Source organism: Mesoplodon bidens (assembly GCF_964165515.1).
Source record: "Mesoplodon bidens genome assembly, chromosome: 5".
In the NCBI taxonomy this organism is placed as follows: Eukaryota; Metazoa; Chordata; class Mammalia; order Artiodactyla; family Ziphiidae; genus Mesoplodon; species Mesoplodon bidens.
In genome coordinates, this window is record NC_138161.1 from 111,044,633 (window position 1) to 111,065,307 (window position 20,675).

At 48.0% G+C, this 20,675-nt stretch overlaps 1 protein-coding gene across 3 annotated transcripts; it reads left to right on the top strand.

The window, feature by feature from the left end:
- The first annotated feature begins 449 nt into the window (after positions 1 to 449).
- Positions 450 to 18,682, top strand: PIGZ (phosphatidylinositol glycan anchor biosynthesis class Z). 3 transcript variants are annotated; one of them, XM_081234877.1, is made up of 5 exons: positions 450 to 1,009; positions 11,448 to 11,686; positions 12,343 to 12,501; positions 14,423 to 14,631; positions 16,624 to 18,682. In XM_081234877.1, exons 4-5 carry the CDS (start codon positions 14,508 to 14,510, stop codon positions 18,189 to 18,191), a joined length of 1,692 nt encoding a protein of 563 aa, XP_081091003.1. In that variant the 5' UTR covers positions 450 to 1,009; positions 11,448 to 11,686; positions 12,343 to 12,501; positions 14,423 to 14,507; the 3' UTR covers positions 18,192 to 18,682. The 3 variants fall into 3 exon arrangements, with proteins under 3 accessions (XP_081091003.1, XP_081091005.1, XP_081091004.1); XM_081234879.1 differs by having other exon boundaries at positions 11,633 to 11,686; XM_081234878.1 differs by lacking the exon at positions 11,448 to 11,686.
- Positions 18,683 to 20,675: the final 1,993 nt, after the last annotated feature.

A 20,675-nucleotide genomic window follows, 5' to 3' on the forward strand; every position in this document is an offset into this window, starting at 1 on the left:
AGGCTTAGTGAAACACTCCCGCGCTAGGGGGCAGTAGTCGCCGGCCACCACAATCAGCCCACAGCCCCGGGGAACCAGAGGGAGCCCAGAGGGAGCCCAGAGGGACCCGGGAGGCTATGAGCCCCCCAGTGGCGCACCGAGCTCCGTCATGGAGCCCGCGACTGGGGGGTCGGTCACCCCACGGAGGGACCAGGAGCGGCGGGCTCGGCGGGCCTCGCGTCGGGGAAGGGAGCCTGGGCTCCCGGGCACACAGTGACCTCCTTCGGCCCTGGCTGTCGGGCAACCCTGGGCTAGTGACCTGTCCCCGACTTGTGGAATGCAGAGGGGGGAAGCGGCGCCCGCCGCTGCACTCTTTCCAGGGTGCAGTGCGCTGGGGCAGCTGCGGCTGCGGCTGCAGAGAAGGAGCTGCGTCCGGGTGAAACTGACCCTGCGTCTTCGGCACGGCTTCCCAAACCAGGCCCGCAGAGCCTGTCCTCCCTGACCTGCTCCACCAACGGAGCAGGTCATCTTAGCCGTAGCAAGCCCCACCCACAGAGAACTCAGAAATTTTCCTTTTGAATGACAAAGAAGTATGGCCTAGAAATGTTCTGCTTAATTGCCCTGCGTGCTAAAAAGGAGGCTCACCAGGCGTGGCTCGCCAAGGAGGAGGCTGCTAGGGGGAAGAGCTGGAAGGGGGGAGGGGAGAGACCAGCCGCTGCCCGGCGCGCCACGGCCCAAGGGCCACCGGGGACCCTCCATCGTCCCCCCCACCTCGCTGGAACCGCGAGGGACGCCTTGGGCGGCCCCGCCCGCCGGTGCGCTGGTCTCCCCCTCTCCTCCACACCTCCGCCCCGCCTGGCGCACTGCGTGGCTTGACTAATTCCCTGGACCGGACAGAGAGGCGGCCGCTCTGAGGACACGCCGCCCGGCTCCAGCCCTTTGGTCGGGCGGCTCCGGACCCACCCCCTGTGCGGGCTCTCGCGGGGCCGGAAGCCGCCAGCGGGTCAGGTGCAGCTCGGAGCAGCGCTCGGTGAGTCGACTGCCCAAGCAGCTCGGGAAGAGTTGATGGGGGTCAAGGGGGAAGGAGGGAGGGTCAGGGAGGAAGGCGATTGTTTCCATTCTTACCTTTGCTAGCTGCCCAGAGACCAGCAGAAGCTAGACTCAGGAGGCAAGCAAGGGACCTTTGGCCTCCACATTTTCCGGGGCAACTTTCCTCAAACCGGGATCCGCCGGCTCTGAGCAATGACCGGCCCCAATCTAGGGGAGACAGGAAGCTCGCAGTTTTCTTGGGAAGGGGAAGGGAGGCTGTGGGTATCCTCCACTTTCGAGCGCTAGCTTTGGACCCAGACAGAGACCTAGACTTGAATCCTCTCCTACTACCGTGTTGTTGGGTGGTTCCGTAACTTTACTGAGCCTCACTTTCCCCGTCTATAAAATGGGAATATAATGCTACCTCCCAGGGTCCCTGTGAAGATGAAGCCAAAAGACGCTGCAAAGTGCTGAGCCCGAAACCTGTGAGCACAGGTCCGCATGTACCGGAGAAGAATCGCCACTTCCAGTCTCATGGGGTGCCCTTTGGGCCAGGCCTGTCCTCTCGAAGGGTGAGAGGATGGCCTCCCTGACCAGGAGTTACATGGGGGTACAGACAAGAGCCAAAGCCCTGTCACCAAGGCTGCTCCAGGCGACCCTGTGGCGCTCTGGTTGGTGGCTGTCCCAGCCTTTGCGTGGGATACACGATATGACAAGGACAGTTTTCCTTAAGGAGGACATCCCCCACCGTACCTTCTCCCCCGACGCCTTCACCTCAGGAAACTGGGAACCACTGTCGAAATCATTAACACCTGGAAACTCCCTGCTACAGAGCCTAGTTCCCATTTTCCAGGTGGGAACCGCGAGGTCACAGATGGTTAAATGATGTATGGTAGTTAATGGAGATACCTTACTCTCTTCCACTCTCCCTTATGTATGTTTAATGCCATGTGTTGCATTCTCTGTTAATCAAAGGATAAACATGGGCCCGTTTGGGCAGCCAGACAAGGAGGCACCAGGGACAGACATTGCAATGCTTCCACGATGGGGCACCCTGCAGGGTTTACTGCCGCGCTCTGGGTGGAGGTGAGGATGAAGTGCAACACCAAACAGGAAAATGGACTCAGGGAAGCCACTCTCACTCTCTGCCCCTGGGATGGACCCCGGAGTTTGGAACAAGACCTTGCCCTTGAGGGACATGGTCCTGGTGCGTTTTGAGCCAGAGAAGACGCCTTTGGCTGCTGCGCAGGGGTCCCCTTCTCCAGCACTTCCTCCCATGCAGTCCTTAAAACCTGCTCCGAATACTGACTGGATCCAGAGAAGGGACTGTACCTTGGGCCCGCCGCCCTTTCCCATAAAGCAACGACCCTGCAGTTTTGTCAGGAAGAAGTTTAAGTTTGAAGATAAAGACGTTCCTTGGAATGAGCCATATGCTATGACTGCCATTCTGGACCATGCTCATTCACAGTTGTGTCTCCAGGACACGATGCTACGCACACAGTGGGCGGCAGAGAAAGGTGGGCACCAAGAGCCAGCCCCGGCCCTCTGACTCAGTGAGAAAGACAAGTGTCTCTGCCCAACCTTCCGGTCCTCTCGCTCCACTGATGTGATCTCTTCCCCACCTTCCTTCCCACCCACCCCAAACCGCACCCGGCGTAGTGGTTTCTGCTTCTCTCTACCCCTGCCACTGAGATGGTCTCCGTTGCTGCCTGAGCTCTGACATCCCCCGCACGCGCGCACTGGATGCCCCTGTCTGTGGTCATCGTCAACCCCTCCCCTGCTCCACAGTCGAATCTCCACACCTGGCGCTATCCCTTTATGCCAAAGCCTCTCGCTCCCTCGTCCTTGCAGACACCGGAGGATGTGGGACTTGCAGGATTTGGACCCCCGCTGGGCAGCTCAGTGAGCTTATAGGCGTAAATGCGCAGGCTTGCATAATGATTGGGTTTAGGTGAGTAGTTGCCATGCCCCATGCTGTTGGCTCCACCCCCCTAGAACACCCAGCGGGACCACTCCTCCAGCGTGGCCTCAGCCTGGGGAGCCAGACGCTGGTTGAGCAGCGGTGGTCTCCTTCTGAAGAGCTCCCACACTTGTTAAGCTCAATGCCCCACTACGTTTCCACCTCCTCCAGGGATCCCCGACTCTATCCTTGACCCTAGCCCCACAGTGGTCCCATGCAGGTGGGCTCAAGGCGCTGAGATGGATACGAATGGCTCCCAGAACTGAGGGTCCTCAGACAGTACAGAGAAGCAATCAGATGGTACCCGCTGTCAGTGCACAGTGCAGTGCAAGGCCTGGCACAGGGTGCTGCCAAAATGGGGTCAGGGAGAGCTTCTTGGGGGTCCAGGCAGTTTGTTTAATCCATCTTCACAACAGCCCTCAGGTAGGTTATACTCATTTTACAGATAAATTATACATTGGAGTTGAGAGATTAAGTGCTCTTTCACCATGACAGAGCAAGGATTTGAAACCGGGGCTACTCGATGCCAAAGCTTGTCTTAACCTCCATATTATAAGCATATCCCACAAAGGAAGCAATGTGAGCAAAGAATAGAGGAGGAAACTACAGGAAAATGTAATGTTTCTGGAGCACCAAGCTCTGTACACAAAGGGGTGAGAGTGGAGGCTGGAGAGGATGCTGGGGGCCTTGGAGAGCCATGCAAGTCACAGTCAGGAATGTGGACTTGGTCCTGAGGGTGATGAGGGGCTGACCCCCCACCCCGAGGTTTTATACAGGAAAGAAATGCACTCTCTCTGGCTGCAGTTAGGAGGGTGGGTGCAGGTCGGGGGGAGGGAAAGCAGAGAGGGGACTGCCATGTACTCTAGGTCTTGCTTCTGGATGTTTTTCTCATTATGCACACACAGAAAATGATTCCTTTTGTATGACACACTGGGGTAATAAAGGAGAGGGCTGCTTGCAGCTAGAAGCAACCAACCCAGGGGCCCCAGCCATCTAAAGTCCCTGCATAGCCACCCCTACGGCTGAGGAATCTCAGGCAACATGTACGCCGGTCACAGTGGACCTGGACTTAGGTAGTGACAGTGAGGGATGAAGAACAAGTGCTGGACTCAAAGGATGACTAGCAAGCAAAGTTAGTGTCACATAAAAGGTGTGAAGATGGGGCTTCCCTGGTGGCGCAGTGGTTAAGAATCCACCTGCCAATGCAGGGTACACAGGTTGGAGCCCTGGTCCAGGAAGATCCCACATGCCTTGGAGCAACTAAGCCCGTGCGCCACAACTCCTGAAGCCTGCACACCTAGAGCCTGTGCTCCACAACAAAAGAAGCCACTGCAATGAAGAGTAGCCTCTGCTCGCTGCAACTAGAGAAAGCCCGCGTGCAGCAACGAAGACCCAATGAAGGCTAAATTAATTAATTAATTAATTAATTAAAATTTTTTTACAAAGGCATGAAGATGGCAGATGACCCCTGGGTCTCTGGACTGAATAACTGGATAAACTAGTTCCCTCACTGCTACAGAGAACACGGGGGTAGGGCTGGGTCATGGGGAAATGATGCGTTCTTTTCGGCTGCCCCGTGTTAGAGAGAGGTGCAGAAGCCCGACAGGAAGTAGATCAGGGTTCTGGAGTCAAACAGACAGGGTCCAACTCCTACGTTCATTAGCCTACTTGTTCAGTTACCTTGAGCAAAAAACTTGATCTCTCTAAACCTATTCTTTCATCTATAAGATAGGGATAAGAATAGAATTATAGGGTTGTGATGAGAGTAAAATGAGATAATGTACTGTGCCTGGGATGCAATAGGTATCTAAAAATGGCAATTCTCTTATTGTTTGTATTCATTATTATTATCAGTAAATCTGAAGCTCAGAAAAGAAACAATTTATGATGTCGTCAAAAGGAAATTGAAACCATGAGAATAAATAAGATGACCCAAAGAGTGTGGATGATGAGAAGGGAGCACTGACATTTCAGGAGTGGACAGAGGAAAAGGCGTCTAAGAAGAAATGGTCAGAGAAGAAGGAGGAAAGCCATCAGTCAGAGCCTGGCGTCATGGCAGCCACACACATGACGCAGCTACACAGCTGATCCTCTGTCTCACTTCCTCCTTGCTAACAGAACCTGATGGTGTTAGGGTAAGCCCTCTCCTCTGGATGTCTGTGTGCCTCAAAGGAGGCAGCCCACAGCCCCAGCTCCCCTGCACTGGAAGGCGGATTCTTTACCGCTGGACCACCAGGGAAGTCCCAAGTCTTTAAGCCAGTTTGAGTTTATTTTTGTGTATGGTGTGAGGGTTTGTTCTAACTTCATTGACTTACATGAGGCTGTCCCAACTTTCCCAACACCACTTGCTGAAGAGACTGTCTTTTCTCCATTGTATATTCTTGCCTCCTTTTTTGATGGTTAATTGACCACAGGTGTTGGGTTTACTTCTGGGCTCTATTCTGTTCCATTGATCTATATGTCTGTTTTTGTACCGATACCATGCTGTGTTCACTATTGCAGCTTTGTAGTATTCTCTGAAGTCTTGGAGGGTTATGCCTCCAGTTTTGTTCTTTCTCCTCAGGATTGCTGTGGCAATTCTGGGTCTTTTGTGCTTCCATATAAATTTTAGGATTATTTGTTCTGGTTCTGTGAAAAATGTCATGGGTATTTTGATAGGAATCACATTAAATCTGCGGATTGCTTTGGGTAGTGTAGAACATGGCTATTTCTTGTGTCAACATATATATATATATATATATATATATATATATATATATAATTGTATGTGCATTGTTAAGTGTGGGATCATTTTTAATCACATTATTGGCTCCAGGGATTTTTTTCTTTTGGGGGAGGTAGTGCCTAATCATGTGAATTCATGCTGAAAACCTATATGAGAGTAGGCTCATGGATACAGACTCTCAGGGGAGATTGCCCTACCCCAATTCAATTAGCATCAGGATCCAAGAAAGGCAGCTTCCCTGAGAATTTGGACCCCAGAAAAACTTTAGATGTTGGAATTATCAGATCTAGCATATCATATAAGTACACTTAATATAATATAGTAAATAAAAGAGAGCCTTGGGCTTCCCTGGTGGTGCAGTGGTTGAGAGTCCACCTGCCGATGCAGGGGACATGGGTTCATGCTCCGGTCCAGGGAGATCCCACATGCTGCAGAGCGGCTAGGCCCGTGAGCCATGGCCACTGAACCTGTGCGTCTGGAGCCTGTGCTCTGCAATGGGAGAGGCCACAACAGTGAGAGACCCATGTACCGCAAAAAAAAAAAAAAGAGAGAGAGAGCCTTGAAAATATGACAAAAGAGGAAGCAGATGTAGAAAAAAATCAAACAACTCCTAGAAATGAAAAATCAAAATTTAAAATTCAATAGATAGATTTAACAGCTGATTAGATACAGCTGAAAGGATGATTAGGGACATGGAAGATAGAGGAGAGGCAGAGAGATGGAAAATGTAAAATAGAAGTTTAAAAGACATGGAAGATAGACCAAGAAGATGTATCATACACTCAGTCATAATTCTAGAGAGAGAGTGAAGATGAGGGAAGAGGCAATACTTGAAAATATAATGGAGGATTGCTTTCTATAGATGACAACAGACCCTAATCCACAGAGTCAAGGAGCCAAAGAAATTCCAACTATGATTAAAGAAAAATGCACACTCAGAATCATCATAGTAAAACCATAGCACATACTATATTAAATATTAAAACATTAGATAATGTACTGCATTTTATAACATAATAGAAATCAAGTATAACCTCCAAAGTGTTAGAGAAAAAGGAATGAAGAAAATAAAAACCAATCCAAAAGAAGGCAAGAAAAGAGAGAGAAACAAAAGATAGAAAAGCATGAAAAAAGAAAACACAGTATAAGATGGAAGAAATAAATATATCAATAATCGCACTAAATTTAAATATTTTGAAATAAAGCTGCATTTTAAAGACAAACATCAGACTGGGTAAACAAAATCCAGCTATTTGTTCTTTGCAAGAGACATATGAAAGTATAAGTGTACAGAAAGTTTGAAAGTAAAAGGGTGGAAAATGATGTACTAGGTAAATACTAAATAAAAGAAAAGTCATATAGCTATAGGAGACAAAATATTTTAAGGGAAAAAACTTATTAGAGATAAAAAGATAACTGTATAAGGATAAAATATTCAATTTTCCAATACGGTATAACAATTAAAAAAAATAATGATATAGCTTCAAAAATGAGCTGAAATGACAAAATTAAATGGAAAATTAGTCAAGACCACTATCTCATGAGCTATTTCAACACACATTTCTTTGATTTTCTGTGAATAAGCAGTAGAAAATCATAAAGGACATAAAAGATTTGAGGAACACAATTAACAAGCATGATCTAATGAGCATATATAGAACTCTATATCCAATAACTATCCAATATATGGTATTTTCAAGCATCCATGGAATATCTACAAAACTGGACCATTAAAAATTAAATGCTGGGGGTGAGGGCATGAATAGTCAGAGCACAGAAGTTTTCTAGGGCAGTGAAAATACTCTGTATAATACTATAATGGTGGATACATGTCATTAAACATTTGTCCAAACCCATAGAATGTACAACACCAAGAGTAAACAGTAAGAGAAATGGTAGACTTTGGGTGACAATGATGTGTAGATGTAGGTTCATCAGTTGTAATAACTGTACCACTCTGGCAAGGGATATTGATAATGGGAGAGGCTATGCATGTGTAGGGGTTGAGTGTATGTGGGAAACCTGTATACCTTCTTCTCAATTTTGCAGTGAACCTAAAACTGCTATAAAAAATAGTCTTTTTAAAAATTTTATTTATTTATTTATTTATTTATTTATGGCTGTGTTGAGTCTTCGTTTCTGTGCGCAGGCTTTCTCTAGTTGTGGCGAGCCAGGGCTACTCTTCATTGCGGTGCACGGGCTTCTCATTGTGATAGCTTCTCTTGTTGTGGAGCACGGGCTCTAGTAGTTGCAGCATGCGGGCTCAGTAGTTGTGGAACACAGACTTAGTTGCTCCATGGCATGTGGGATCTTCCCGGACCAGGGATCGAACCCATATCCCCTGCATTGGCAGGTGGATTCTTAACCACTGCACCACCAGGGAAGTCCAAAAAAGAAAGTCTTAATAAAAAAATCAACTGCTTCAGCCATAAAGCATTAGTCAAGGAAGAAATTACAATGGAATTAGAAAATATTTAGAAACAAAGAGCTGATGAAAATATTACATAACAAAACCTGTGGGATGCAGTTAATATAGTATTTAGAGAAATATATAACCTTAAATATTTCTCACAGAAAAGCTCAAAAATTAATAAGCTCAAAAGTTAAAGTCTCCAAATTAATGAGCTAAGTGTCCAATCAAAATAACACCCAAAAAAGTAAAAGGAAGAAAAAAAACTATAGATAAGAAAAAATTTTTTAAAGAAGATGAACAAAGCCAGAAGTTGATTTTTAAAAAATATTCATAGGACTTCCCTGGTGGCGCAGTGGTTGAGAGTCTGCCTGCCGATGCAGGGGACACGGGTTCGTGCCCCGGTCCGGGAAGATCCCACATGCCGCGGAGCGGCTGGGCCCGTGAGCCATTGCCGCTGAGCCTGCGCGTCGGGAGCCTGTGTTCCGCAACGGAAGAGGCCACAACAGTGAGAGGCCTGCGTACCGCAAAAAAAAAAAAAAAAAAATTCATAAAATTGACAAAATTCTGGTGACAATGATCAAGAAATAAAAAGAAGGCACAAGTAACCAATATTAGGAATAGAAATGAGTTAAGAATACAAGCCACAAACTAGAAAAGGATATTTGTCATGCAATAAATATAAAGACTATATAAAGAATTCCTATATGGAGTAAGAAAAAGATAGACAGCCAGTGGTTCAAAAGGAATTCCACAGAAGAAACATTTCACAAATTTTTGAAAAGGTGTTTGGGAATTCCCGGGCAGTCCAGTGGTTAGGTCTCTGTGCTTCCACTGCAGGGGGCACAGGTTCGATCCCTGGTCAGGGAACTAAGATCCCGCATGCCTCGAGGCGCAGCCAAAAAAGAAAAAGGAAAGGTGTTTAACCATATTAATAATCAAGGAAATGCGTGTTAATACCTATGAGATTCACAAAATCAAAACGTCAGACAAGGGCTTCCCTGGTGGCGCAGTGGTTGAGAGTCCGCCTGCCGATGCAGGGGACACGGGTTCGTGCCCCTATCCCGGAAGATCCCACATGCCGTGGAGCGGCTGGGCCCGCGAGCCATGGCCGCGGAGCCTGTGTGTCCGGAGCCTGTGCTCCGCAACGGGAGAGGCCACAGCAGTGAGAGGCCCGCGTACAGAAAAAAAAAAAAAACGTCAGACAATACCAAGTATAAATGAGCATATGAAACAGGGGCACTACACTATCTACTAGCTGGTAGCAACCTTTGGAAAACAGTTGGCCTTATTTGAAGTTAAAAGTGTGCATACCCATATGGATCTTTTGCCTAAAACACCTTTTTTCTTAATCTTACTGAAAATATCTTTATTTCTGAATTCTTTCTTCCTTTAACTACAACATTGATTTCTTCATTTTAATTTTAAATACATCCTTCTTATTCTCTTGATAATGGGATTTGACTTTCTCTCTTTTAATGGGAATTTATTCCCTCACCCAGCTTATATTAAACATTTTAGTATCAAGATCCCATTAAAAATTTATTGAGGACACCAAAGAGCTTTTGTTTATGTGAGCTGTAGCTAATTGCTATTTACCATATTAGAAATTAAAACTGAGAAAATTTTGTTTTAAAAAATTAAAAACTATGCATACTCTATGACTCAGGAATTCCATTTCTAGGTATGTACTTCAGAGAACTCTTGAATACAAATGTTTATAGCAGCATTATTACGAATAAAAAAGAAAAATCTTGTAACCCCCTGGAGGTAACCTAGCTGATAAACAACAGTAGAAGGGTAAGTAAATAAGCTTTAGTCTATTCACCCAAGGGAATACCATATAGCAATAAAAGGAATTGCAGCTACAGAGAACAATAGGGTGAATACCATTATCAGAACATTGGGGAAAAAAAGCAAATCATCAGTGAGTTACATAAAGAATTATCCCATTGATCTAAAATTCAAACAGTTACAAACACTGAATTATTTAGGGTGTGTTGGTCAGTTTTTTGTGTCAGTTTGTCTAGGCTAGAGTTCCCAGTTATTCAGTCAAACGCTAATCTAAGTGTTGCTGTGAAGGTATTTTATAGATGCATGAAAGTCCATAATCAGCTGATTTTAGGTAAGGGGGATTATTCTAATAATAATCTGTATGGACCTGTTGCAATCAGTTGAAAGGCCTTCAGAGCAGAGTCAAGGCTTTCCTGAATAAGAAACTCCCACTGTGGACTGCAGCTTCAGCTCCTGCCCCCAAGTTGCAGCCTGCCCTTCCCAGTGGCCTACCCTGCAGATTTTGGACTTACCTAGCCAGCCCCACAAATGCATAAGCCAATTGCTTGCAATAAATCTTCTTAATATAGGTCTCCTACCGATTCTCTTTCTCTGACTGACAGATTTTGGTACTGGAGGTGGTTCTAGAGGAAGAGAATCTTAAGGATGAGTTTCCTGAATAGGTCCTGGATTTGCTGGAACTGTTTCTGTAGTCTGATTAGATTTAAAGGCACAAATGACTCTATTTCAAGTGGTAAAGGGGGTACTGGTAGTCCGTGGAGTGATGATATTAGAGAAATGAAAAATATCGCCATTGGATACTCCAGGCAAGGGTTTGGATGACCTTTGAACTTTTTTTTTTTTTTTTGGCGATGCCACGAGATTTGTGGGATCTTAGTTCCCCGACCAGGGATTGAACCTAGGCCCTCAGCAGTGAATGCGCCGAGTCCTAACCATTGGACCACCAGGGGAATTTCCTGGGTGACCTTCGAACATTTTAGTCAAACTAAATAGTATAATGAGATTGGCTGGTGATTCCTAACTGTGCTGGACAAATTGGGAAAAGAGAAGGATAAGCTCAAGGCTTTAAATTCCCAGCTCAAGATTCTCATAAAATGACCCAAAAGCTGGCAGAAAAACAAACCCCATATCTCACTCTGTGAGTGGCTGAATTATAATGCAAATTGAATTCCCAGTCTCGATGGTATCTACTGTTAAAGTGAGGGCACTGATTGTGAAGAGATGGGATACTGAAAGTTGGAATGAGGACACGTGGGAAGACCCTGAGAGAGATGGGGACGTTGAGTCCCTCAATTCTGGTGAGACTTTTCGAGCAGTAGAAGCAGACTTTCCACTGGCATCTGAGGGGATTAACCCTGCATTGGAAACTGTAATGGCCTCCCCAACGCAGCTGCTTTGCAAGACAGTGCTATTTCTCCTCAGGACCCACTCCCACCACTCCCTTTGCTTCTAGACCTACCATTAGACTCAAGTCCCAGCATGTCCCTAAAGGTGAAGTATAAAGCAGGAAGAGGTGTGCTATTCACCAAAAGACTGCATGATTTTCCCAGTTTATACAGACAAAGCCAGGGAATATGAGATTGGAATGTTAGCGTGGAGTACTTCTGTAAGACCTGCGCGTCAGCCCCAGGAAGCTGCAGAGGACACATGTCTCACCACAACACAGAGGAAGACGTACAAAGTGGGAGAGACTATCAATACCAGCAAAGGAGTGATGTCCCTCTCACCCCTACAGCCTCATCCCACCAAGCCTGGCAGAGAAGACAAGGGCCAAGACTCACCTTTATCGGTACTTTTCTTAGTTCCTCTGATCAGACCAGCGTGTCATGCACCCAACCCTGAGCCAATTAGTGTGGCCAGTGGGATGGGAAATGTTATTTGGCTTAAACAATTCAGGGTCTATACCTGGGTTAGGGATGGGATCAAATCCCAAGCCACATAGCTGAAAATAGGTGATGGGAGTGAGGAGTACAGTTCTGAGTGGGAATTCTGACTACAATTAACTGGAAAGGGGGAATAGATGGTGGGCACCAAACAGGATGAATTTCCTCTGTTGCTGCAGAAGGAAAATAGTACAGACTCAGGACCCAGGCTTGCTATGTACCTACTCACACCAGGGCAGGGCAGGCTGGGTTTCTGTGTTCCCTATCAGTGTAATGGATTCGGTGTTTTAATCTAATCATGTAGTAAAAGTTCCATACTTGAAAAAAAAAGTTCTATACTTGAGAAAAGCTTCAAACACATGCATAAATGTATCTTGACAATTGGACTATACCAAATTCTGTTTATTATCGTAGTCAGTAGAAGTGCTGGTTTTGAGGATCTCCTAGTGTTGGAGGAGGTCATAGAGAGCATGTGACCCACGAGCTGGACCCCGACAACTGGAGGCCTCTCACCCCCTCCCCATCCTTGGAATGTGTGCTCTGCTTGTCTTCCTCATTCTAGAAGCTGCCCAAGGACACAGCTTTGAGATAGTCATGTGGTGCTGAGACCATCTGGACGTTGTACATGATGGAGCCCAGTTCAGTCCTCTGTATAAACTTCAAGATTCTGGCAGGCGGGTGTGGAGATCTGTTCATCTTGCGGCCACCCAAGACAAGCTTGGTAAGTAGGTTCTCTTGCTTCTTAAACCTGCCACCTACCAATCTGCAGTGGTTTGCCTCTTTCTTCAGTCTCCCCCTGCCCTTCACCTATGGGGTCAGTTTCAGAAGCTCCCAAGGAAGTTGCAAACTAACACCTAGGTGTCTGGAGCAGCATGGATTATTATTTGTGCCTCAACTAAAAGTAGTAATAGCTTTTAGCTTTGGTCACTTATACATGCAAACTCTGTATACTAAGTGCCCTCCACGCATCAGCTCTTAAATCTCCCTCAACCCTGTGAGCTTGATATTATTATCTGACTTTCCTGATAAGGAATCTGAGGTTTAGGGATATAGGCAGCTTGTCCAAGGTAACACAGCTACTAATGGCAGAGTTGGAATCTGAACCAGGTCTACAGGACCGCAAAGTTTGTCCTGTATGATGGGTATCGTGCTTTGCCCCTACCCCTATCTCCACCCCACATCCATGCCCTGTCCTGCAGTATCATATTGGCTATTAATGAAAAAAAAAATCTGATTCAACCTTTGCTTCCCAGTGCTAAGTTTGGCCTCATCTTCTATCTGAAAACTCTAAAAGTCAGGATATTCACTGGCTCTGGAAAAATAGTCTGCACAATTCAGCTGCAAAGTTTGAGCAGAGGCTACAAAACTTATCTTTTAAGCTCTGTGAGGTTTTAGTATCAGGAAGCTCCTTGCCAACTTCTGTCAGATTCCTGTTCTGTTGCTTCACTTTGTCATGTCTCCTCTGTTATGACTTGATGTCATACCTAAGAACAATAGCTGTTTACGGTCAAGCTTTAAAATATCAAACTCAGGAAGTCAGGGAACCATATGTATTTCTGGAGGAGTAACAAACACGTTGTCAGACATTTTTTTCTATGCACCCATGATAATACACTGGTGTTGATAAAAAGGTCCATCATGCCGTGGACTCAGATTCCCACTGATCTTTGAGTCAAGGGAGTGAGAACCTCCACCAAGAGTAGTCTGTTTGGGCTGCTTTAACAAGATACCACAGACTGGGTGGCTTTTAAACAACATAACTTTATTTCTCACAGTTCTGGAGGCCGGAAGTCTGAGATCAGGGTGCCAGCATAATGAAGGCCTTCTTCCTGGTTCATAGCCAGCAACTTCTCGCTGTGTCCTCACATGGTGGAAGAGGTGAGGAAGCTCTTTTATAAATGGGTGGTGTCTCTTTTATAAGAACACTAATCCCATTCATGAGGGCTCCACCCTCATGACCTAAGCAGCTCCCAAAGGCCCCACCTCCTGATACCATTAGAATTTCAGAATTAGAATTTCAACATATAAATTTGGGGAGGGGGTGGGCACAAACATTCAAACCACAGCAGTGTTTCCATCACCTTCCAAAAGGTAGGATCCAGGATGTGTAAAAGTTGGAGGGAGTGACTGAAGACCACGGGGTGGAATGTAGTTCGTTTTTGCAAAGAAATGGATGGAATCCATTGAGGTTCCTAAGTTTTCAGAAGTGTAAGAGCCAGGCTGCCATGCTTGCTTGTGAATAGGAGCTGGTGAATAGGATGGGGCTGTGAGACCCAGATTTGGAAGTTACCCTAATCCTACTTGCAAATGTCATATTTAGACACTTAGCAAAATGTCATATTAGGAAAAATATTTAGCAAATGCCATATACAGACACTTAGCAAATATGGTTAGCAAGTAACCAGGTTACTCAACAGAGGCCTCAGTTTCCCCATCTGTAAAATGGGGATAATACGACTCACTGCCCCAGACTGTGGAAAGGATTAATTGAGATATGGATGTAAAGTTCCTGGCATTTAGCAGGTACTTAGTAAATAGCAGCTATTATTACTAACATTCTTATTGTGTGTAGACCCATATTGAGTTTGTTCAGACAATTGAACATATAATTTATAATAACTAACAAATGTTATGCTCCTCAGATGCAGGTCTGTGGAACCAGAATAGCATCTGTAGCAGCTGAAGTCATCCTAGGCTCTTGGCCCTGTGTCCTGGCAGCAATTTGATATGAAGATGGCAGCCAGGGTGCTGTGGGGCAGCCTCAGCCTGCTCCGCCTGGTGTGGTGTCTCCTTCCGCAGACAGGCTACGTGCACCCAGATGAGTTCTTCCAGTCTCCTGAGGTCATGGCAGGTAAAGCTCCCCATGTGTGGTTACGATAAGCTGCAGCAAAGTCTGGTCAAGGAGCTGATTGGCTATTTAGTGCGGAGGGAGAAAAATGTCTGTGCAGATGAGCAGTAAATCCACAAGCCTCTTTGGCATAAGAATTTGGGAGTGGGGACTTCGCATCTCCTTCCTGAGTGGTGACATTGACCTTCTAAATGATACCGATGAAATGCCAGCCTCTTTGACATCTTCCTGCTTATAACAACAGTACAGGTCATTCAGAACAAAAGCTATTTTGGGCTTCTCAGTGGAAGGATTTTAGAGTTGGGCTTCCCCAGTGATTGGGGAAACTTACACAGGGCTGTGACATAAAATAATAATGAAACTTTTCTTCTGTAGGTTCATGTGATGGCTGAGGGAACCCAGACCTAGAATGCTCACTTGTTAGAACTTAACTTCTAGGTGGTATAGGACACATCATGAAGATGGTTGCTGGAAACCTTGAGGCCTTTCAGATGCTGTGGTCACAAGGCTTCCTCCTCATGGTTCAAGATGGCTGCTTGTGCTCCAGGCATCAGGTCTAACACCAAGTCTTTCCCACCACCAGAGAAGAGCTAGGCATGCCTACTTTCTTTAAGGGCATATTTTGAAAGTCACATACTTTTTGCCCGTTCCATCCCATTGGTCAGAATGTATCATGTGACCACACGTACCTGCAAACGGAAGCTAAAAAATATAGTGTTTATATCTGACCAAATGCCCAGCTAAAGAGACTAAGGGTGAAGGAAGGAATGGATATTGATTGGGGAGATATCAGTTATCTCTGCCACAGGGCTCAAGAGGTGGATTTGTTTTTAAAGTTGAAAGGTCCAGTTTATTTTTCCACAACACCCCCCCCCCCGTTTTTTTATAACCTGAGCCAGTAAAAAGCAGCCAGATTGATCTGATCCGAGGTTCTCTGTTTCCCTTTCACCTTCTGACAGAGAGAAAAAAAACTGCCAAAAGGCCAGCAGAATAAGGAGAAGCAAAGAGCCTTAGACAACCAGCAGTGTTATCAAGTGTGAGATGTTGTAGAGCTTGGAGCTAAGATGCAGAAATTAAGAGTTCATTTTCCTCACCCCCACCCCTCAGAGCTCTGGGACAGTGGGGCACAGAGTCACAGACTAGCCCCAGGCCACAAGTAATTTTAAGTATATGAGTATATTCTTAATTTTAAACATTAAAAATCATAGACAAAACCAGTCGCTTTTGACCATAACCACAGTTGCTCATTCCCTTCCCCCATTCTCACACTGGCTCTCCTGGGTAACAGTCATAATCACGGAGATGCGTTTTTGACTCTGACTTTGGAGACTTTAGAACTCAAGGAGAGGAATGGGACCTCCCCCTGCTCCTCCTCATACATCCTGTCCAGGACACACTGTTACCTCACTTCCCAGGTGTGGGCTGCGTGACAAACCATCACAGACCTAGCAGCTTAAAAGTGGCAGCTCACAGTTCTGTAAATCAGAAGTCCAGGCTGGGCTTTCTGCTCAGGGTATCATAAGGTATGGGCTGGGCTGAGTTCTTGTCTGGAAGCTCTGGGAGAAATTCTGCTTCCAAGACGATTCTCGCTGTTGAACAAATTTAGTTCATTGAGGCTATGGAACTCAAGTCCCATCTCCTTCTCAGCTCCCAGAGTCCACCCACGTTCCTTGCCAACTGCCCCTTCCGCCTTTAAACCAGCAAATCCTTCTCACCTCTGATGTCCTCTTCTGCCACCAGCTGGAGAAAACTCTCTGATTTAAAGGGCTCATGTGATTTTTGTCACACGCATCTGGGTGATCTCTGTACCTTAGGGTCAGCTGACCCCTGTGACGTAACCTAATTACAGGAGTGAACTCTGTCATCTTCCCAGTCCCAGGGATTATGGCCGGCATGTACACCACGGGGCTGGAGAATCTTGGGGGCCATCCTAGGATTTTGTCCGTCATATCCTCTGCACTGGGACCTGGCTCACCTTTCCTTCTCTCTCTGCAGAGGACGTCCTGGGCATAAAGGGCGCACGGCCCTGGGAGTTTCACCCGAGCAGCCCCTGCCGTACAGTGGTCTTCCCACTGCTGACCTCTGGCTCTGCCTTCTGGCTGCTCAGGCTCTGGGAAGAGTGGGGGCCGAGGCCTGGCCCTGTGAGCGGCTATGCGCTGCTGGTCGGGCCCCGCCTCCTCCTCGCTTCCCTCTCCTTTGCCCTGGACTTGGCCGTGTACCACCTAGCCCCACGCTGGGGGGCGGAGCGCTGGAACGCCCTGGTCCTGCTGTCTGGTTCCTACGTCACCTTGGTCTTCTACACAAGGACCTTCTCCAATGCCATCGAGGGGCTGCTCTTTGCGTGGCTGCTGGTACTGGTATCCCCACGTGTAGCTGGGAGCTGCACTCCCAAGAAGCCTGCTCCAGGCCCGTCGTGGCACAGTTGGCTTCTTGGGGGTGTCATGGCTGCTGGCTTCTTCAACCGGCCCACCTTTCTGGCCTTTGCTCTGGTCCCCCTCTTCCTCTGGGGTATTTATGGAGCCACAAACCCCAGCTTCAAGTCGCTGACCAAGGAAGCCCTGGTGCTGCTCCCAGGGGCGACCCTCATAGCAGTGGGGTTTGTGGCTGTGGACAGCTGCTATTTCTCCAGTCCATCTAGATCCAGTACCCTTGTCCTTACACCTGCCAACTTCTTGTACTACAACCTGGATCCCGTAAACCTGGCGAGGCATGGCACACACATGCGGCTCACTCACCTGGCCGTCAATGGCTTCCTGCTCTTTGGGGCGCTGCATGCCCACGCCCTGCAGGCTGCGTGGCAACAGCTGCAAGCCTGCCTCCAGGCCTTCACACAGCCGGGCTTCCCGAGGGCACTGGCCGCCCGGGGCCTGCGGTCCAGCCCCAGGTCTCACCTCCTGTTCCTCTACTTCATGCCCCTGGCCCTGCTGTCTGCCTTTAGCCACCAGGAGGCTCGGTTCCTAATCCCCCTCCTGGTCCCCCTCGTCCTGCTTTGTAGTCTACAGACCCAACTGGTACCCTGCAAGGGCACCCTGGTCCTTTTCAATGCCCTGGGTGCCCTCTTCTTCGGCTGCCTGCACCAGGGGGGCCTAGTGCCTGGCCTGGGGCACCTGGAGCAGGTGGTTCGTTCTCCTGCACTCCCGCGTGTACCCACCCACTACACACTCCTCTTCACCCACACCTACATGCCCCCCCGGCACCTCCTGCACCTCCCGGGCCTGGGCTCGCCCGTGGAGGTGGTGGACATGGGCGGGGCTGAGGACCAGCTCCTGTGCCAAGCCCTCAGCAACCTCACCAGACAACCAGCCTGCCACGTGGCTGGTGGGCCGTGGCTCTGCCGCCTTTTTGTGGTGACCCCTGGCACCACCAGGTCTGCCATGAAGAAGTGCAGCTTCCCCCTCAAGAGTGAGACACTCATCTTTCCCCACTTGACTCTGGAGGACCCACCGGCCCTGTCCTCCCTGCTGAGTGGGGCTTGGAGGTACCATCTCAGCCTTCACATCCTGGAGCTGGGGGAGAAGCCTGACAATATGACAGAAAAGCCCCTGCCCAAGACTCAGCCATAGGTGAGGGCGCTGCTCCACCTTCTAGGTAGAGAGCCCTGACTCTCTTGCTTCCCTTTCCCTTCCAGAATCCCCACCTCTCCTGTGCACAGCCTTTGACTGCTCCACTTTCTGGGTAAACTGATGCCCATCTTCCCTCAAAAACCAAAGATCTGACCAGTCTCAGTCCTGATGCCAAGGTCCCCAAAGAACCTGGTGTAAAATCAATGATGCAAAATGCCTGTTCCTGCCCTGTTCCTTCCAGCCACTGTGATGTTTTAAACATATAAACAGCGCCTGACTGTGAAAGGAGACAACAATCTCCTAATGACTTTCCTGAATGACTCCCCCCAAACCTTCCAGGATGCCTTACCTCTTGCTGTCATGACAACCCTTTGGCTTCCTAGATACCTGGAAGGAGGCAGTGTAGTGATGTAGAAAGAGCAGGTAGCTCATATTCAGAGGAGTTAGTTCTCGTCCCTGGTCTGCTACACACTGACTACGTAATCTTAAGAAAGCCCGTTCCCCTCACCCAGCCTCAGTTTTCCAATCTGTACAGTGGATCAGAAGGTCTCTGTGGTGTCTGCCAGCTAACACTGTGTTCTTCCTGGGTCTGCAGCACATGTTCCCTGGTCGGACAGGCACGTCTCTCCCAAAGCTCTGTGAGCATAGCAGTGGGTGTGGCGTATTTAATGGCACTTCAGGGCCCACCGTCTCAGGGCTTGGTTATTACCCAAAAAAAGTAGTTCTGGAACTTTTCTCCCCGCCCACTCTCTTACTCCTGTCCCTGAGAGAGCTGATGGAACGTTTCTGCATCTCACCCTTGAGGGATCAAGGAGCCCAGATGTTCTCCCTTCTCAGTTGGCCCCAGTGGGAATGGCGATAGAAGGCTCAGTCAGTATCTGGTGGCGCTTGAGCACAAAACCTTAAATGTGGTCTGGTCACTCTCCAAGCTCAAAGTTTCTGTCTGAAGCCCCTTCACAGGATGGAGAGCAGACCCCGGGCCAAACCCACACCTGCCGCCCTGGTGGAAGCCATCAGACGGGGGCGTGTTGCTCCTCACAACACAGGGCACCCCCGCCCGGTCCGCTGGGAACACGAGGGCCTGTGGCCCTAAGCTTGTCCTCGTTCTCCCTCCTCACGCCCCTGCCGTCTCGTGAGAACAAGAGGCACCCAGGCCACTGAGAGCAGCATGCTGGAGGAGCACAGAGCAGGCGGCCAAACCTATACGACCGACCAAACCTGAGCGCTTTTCTAGCCCCGCCTTCCGCTGGCTAAAGCCTCGGGTCATCTTAAAGCTCCACCCACCACAGGCAAGCTGCTCTGCGACTGCTGCTAGGGTCCTAGTGCCACACTTTGCTCAGGACTCCAACCCCAAGGGAGAGGAAAGTCAGTGCCATGCTAGTAAGTGTTTAGCAACCCGTTCTCTAAGGGCAAACTAGCCCCCATTTGTAGTGTTTTCCGATTTGTGTGGTGTAAATACTCTCACCATGGCTGATTTCAAACTACTAAAATGATGTTACTCAACTTGGGAGGAGATGCCAAGGATCGCTCTCCTGAGCTGGCTGTGGCACACTCGCGGATATTTCCCTCTTTAAAGCTCTATAGTACCTGTTCATGACAGTTCATTGTTTTGGTTGGTTTGTTACAAACTTCAGGTTGGTCTTCCTGCCTGTAGTGCTCAGCATCATCTCTGGGACCCGGCAGCACTTACTTTGCAGCCAAAGATGGCTTTTCTGCCCAACAGATAAAACCAAGTGACACCTTGAGACACCCCAGATTCGAAGGTCCCAAACTCCTCTGGGCTTCTTGCGACTTCTCTTCCCTTCCCCAGTTGGGTTCACAACCTCAGAATTCCCTGGAGGAGCTGTTGGTGTAGCAGTCTGTGTAGACTGTAGTGATCTGACCTCTAACAGATTTGTCTGTAAAGTGTTGGTATCTAGATCTGTGTGGCACCAAGGGGTGATTTGGAATTGTCCTGTAGGATAGTGGAATGAGTTACTTCCCTGCTTCACTTTCTGACAAAGCTCGGAACAGCCTGAAAGGTATGTTGGGAGATTGTTGCCACTGGGGGTGGTGGGAAGAATTTGGTCTGTTTCTTTAGTAATAGGGTACCTGGGGGGATGACAAGCCACTGACTACGAACACTGGAGGCTTCTCCAACAAAGCGGGGAGGACATCCAAATCTCCTCTAGCTGGAGCAGAAAGGACTCAGTTCTCTCTCTCTGCTCTCAGGCTCCTTTTACAAAAACGGAGGGAACTTAGTTCCTGCACACTTCTTCCCCAAAAATAAACTGCCTTCATTTCTTGCTTTCCTTCCTTTCTTACCAAATAGCCAGCTTGTCTAGAAGCTTCATTGCTTCCTGCACTGCTTCCTTTCTGTCTCTGCTAGTCTAGAAAAAGACCCAACTGTGAGTGTGCTTGTTTATGTTGAGGGTAAGGGATTGGGCTGGGGACTGCTAACATTCTGCTGCTCTGATATTCAGATCCAGAGACCAAGGGATTGAA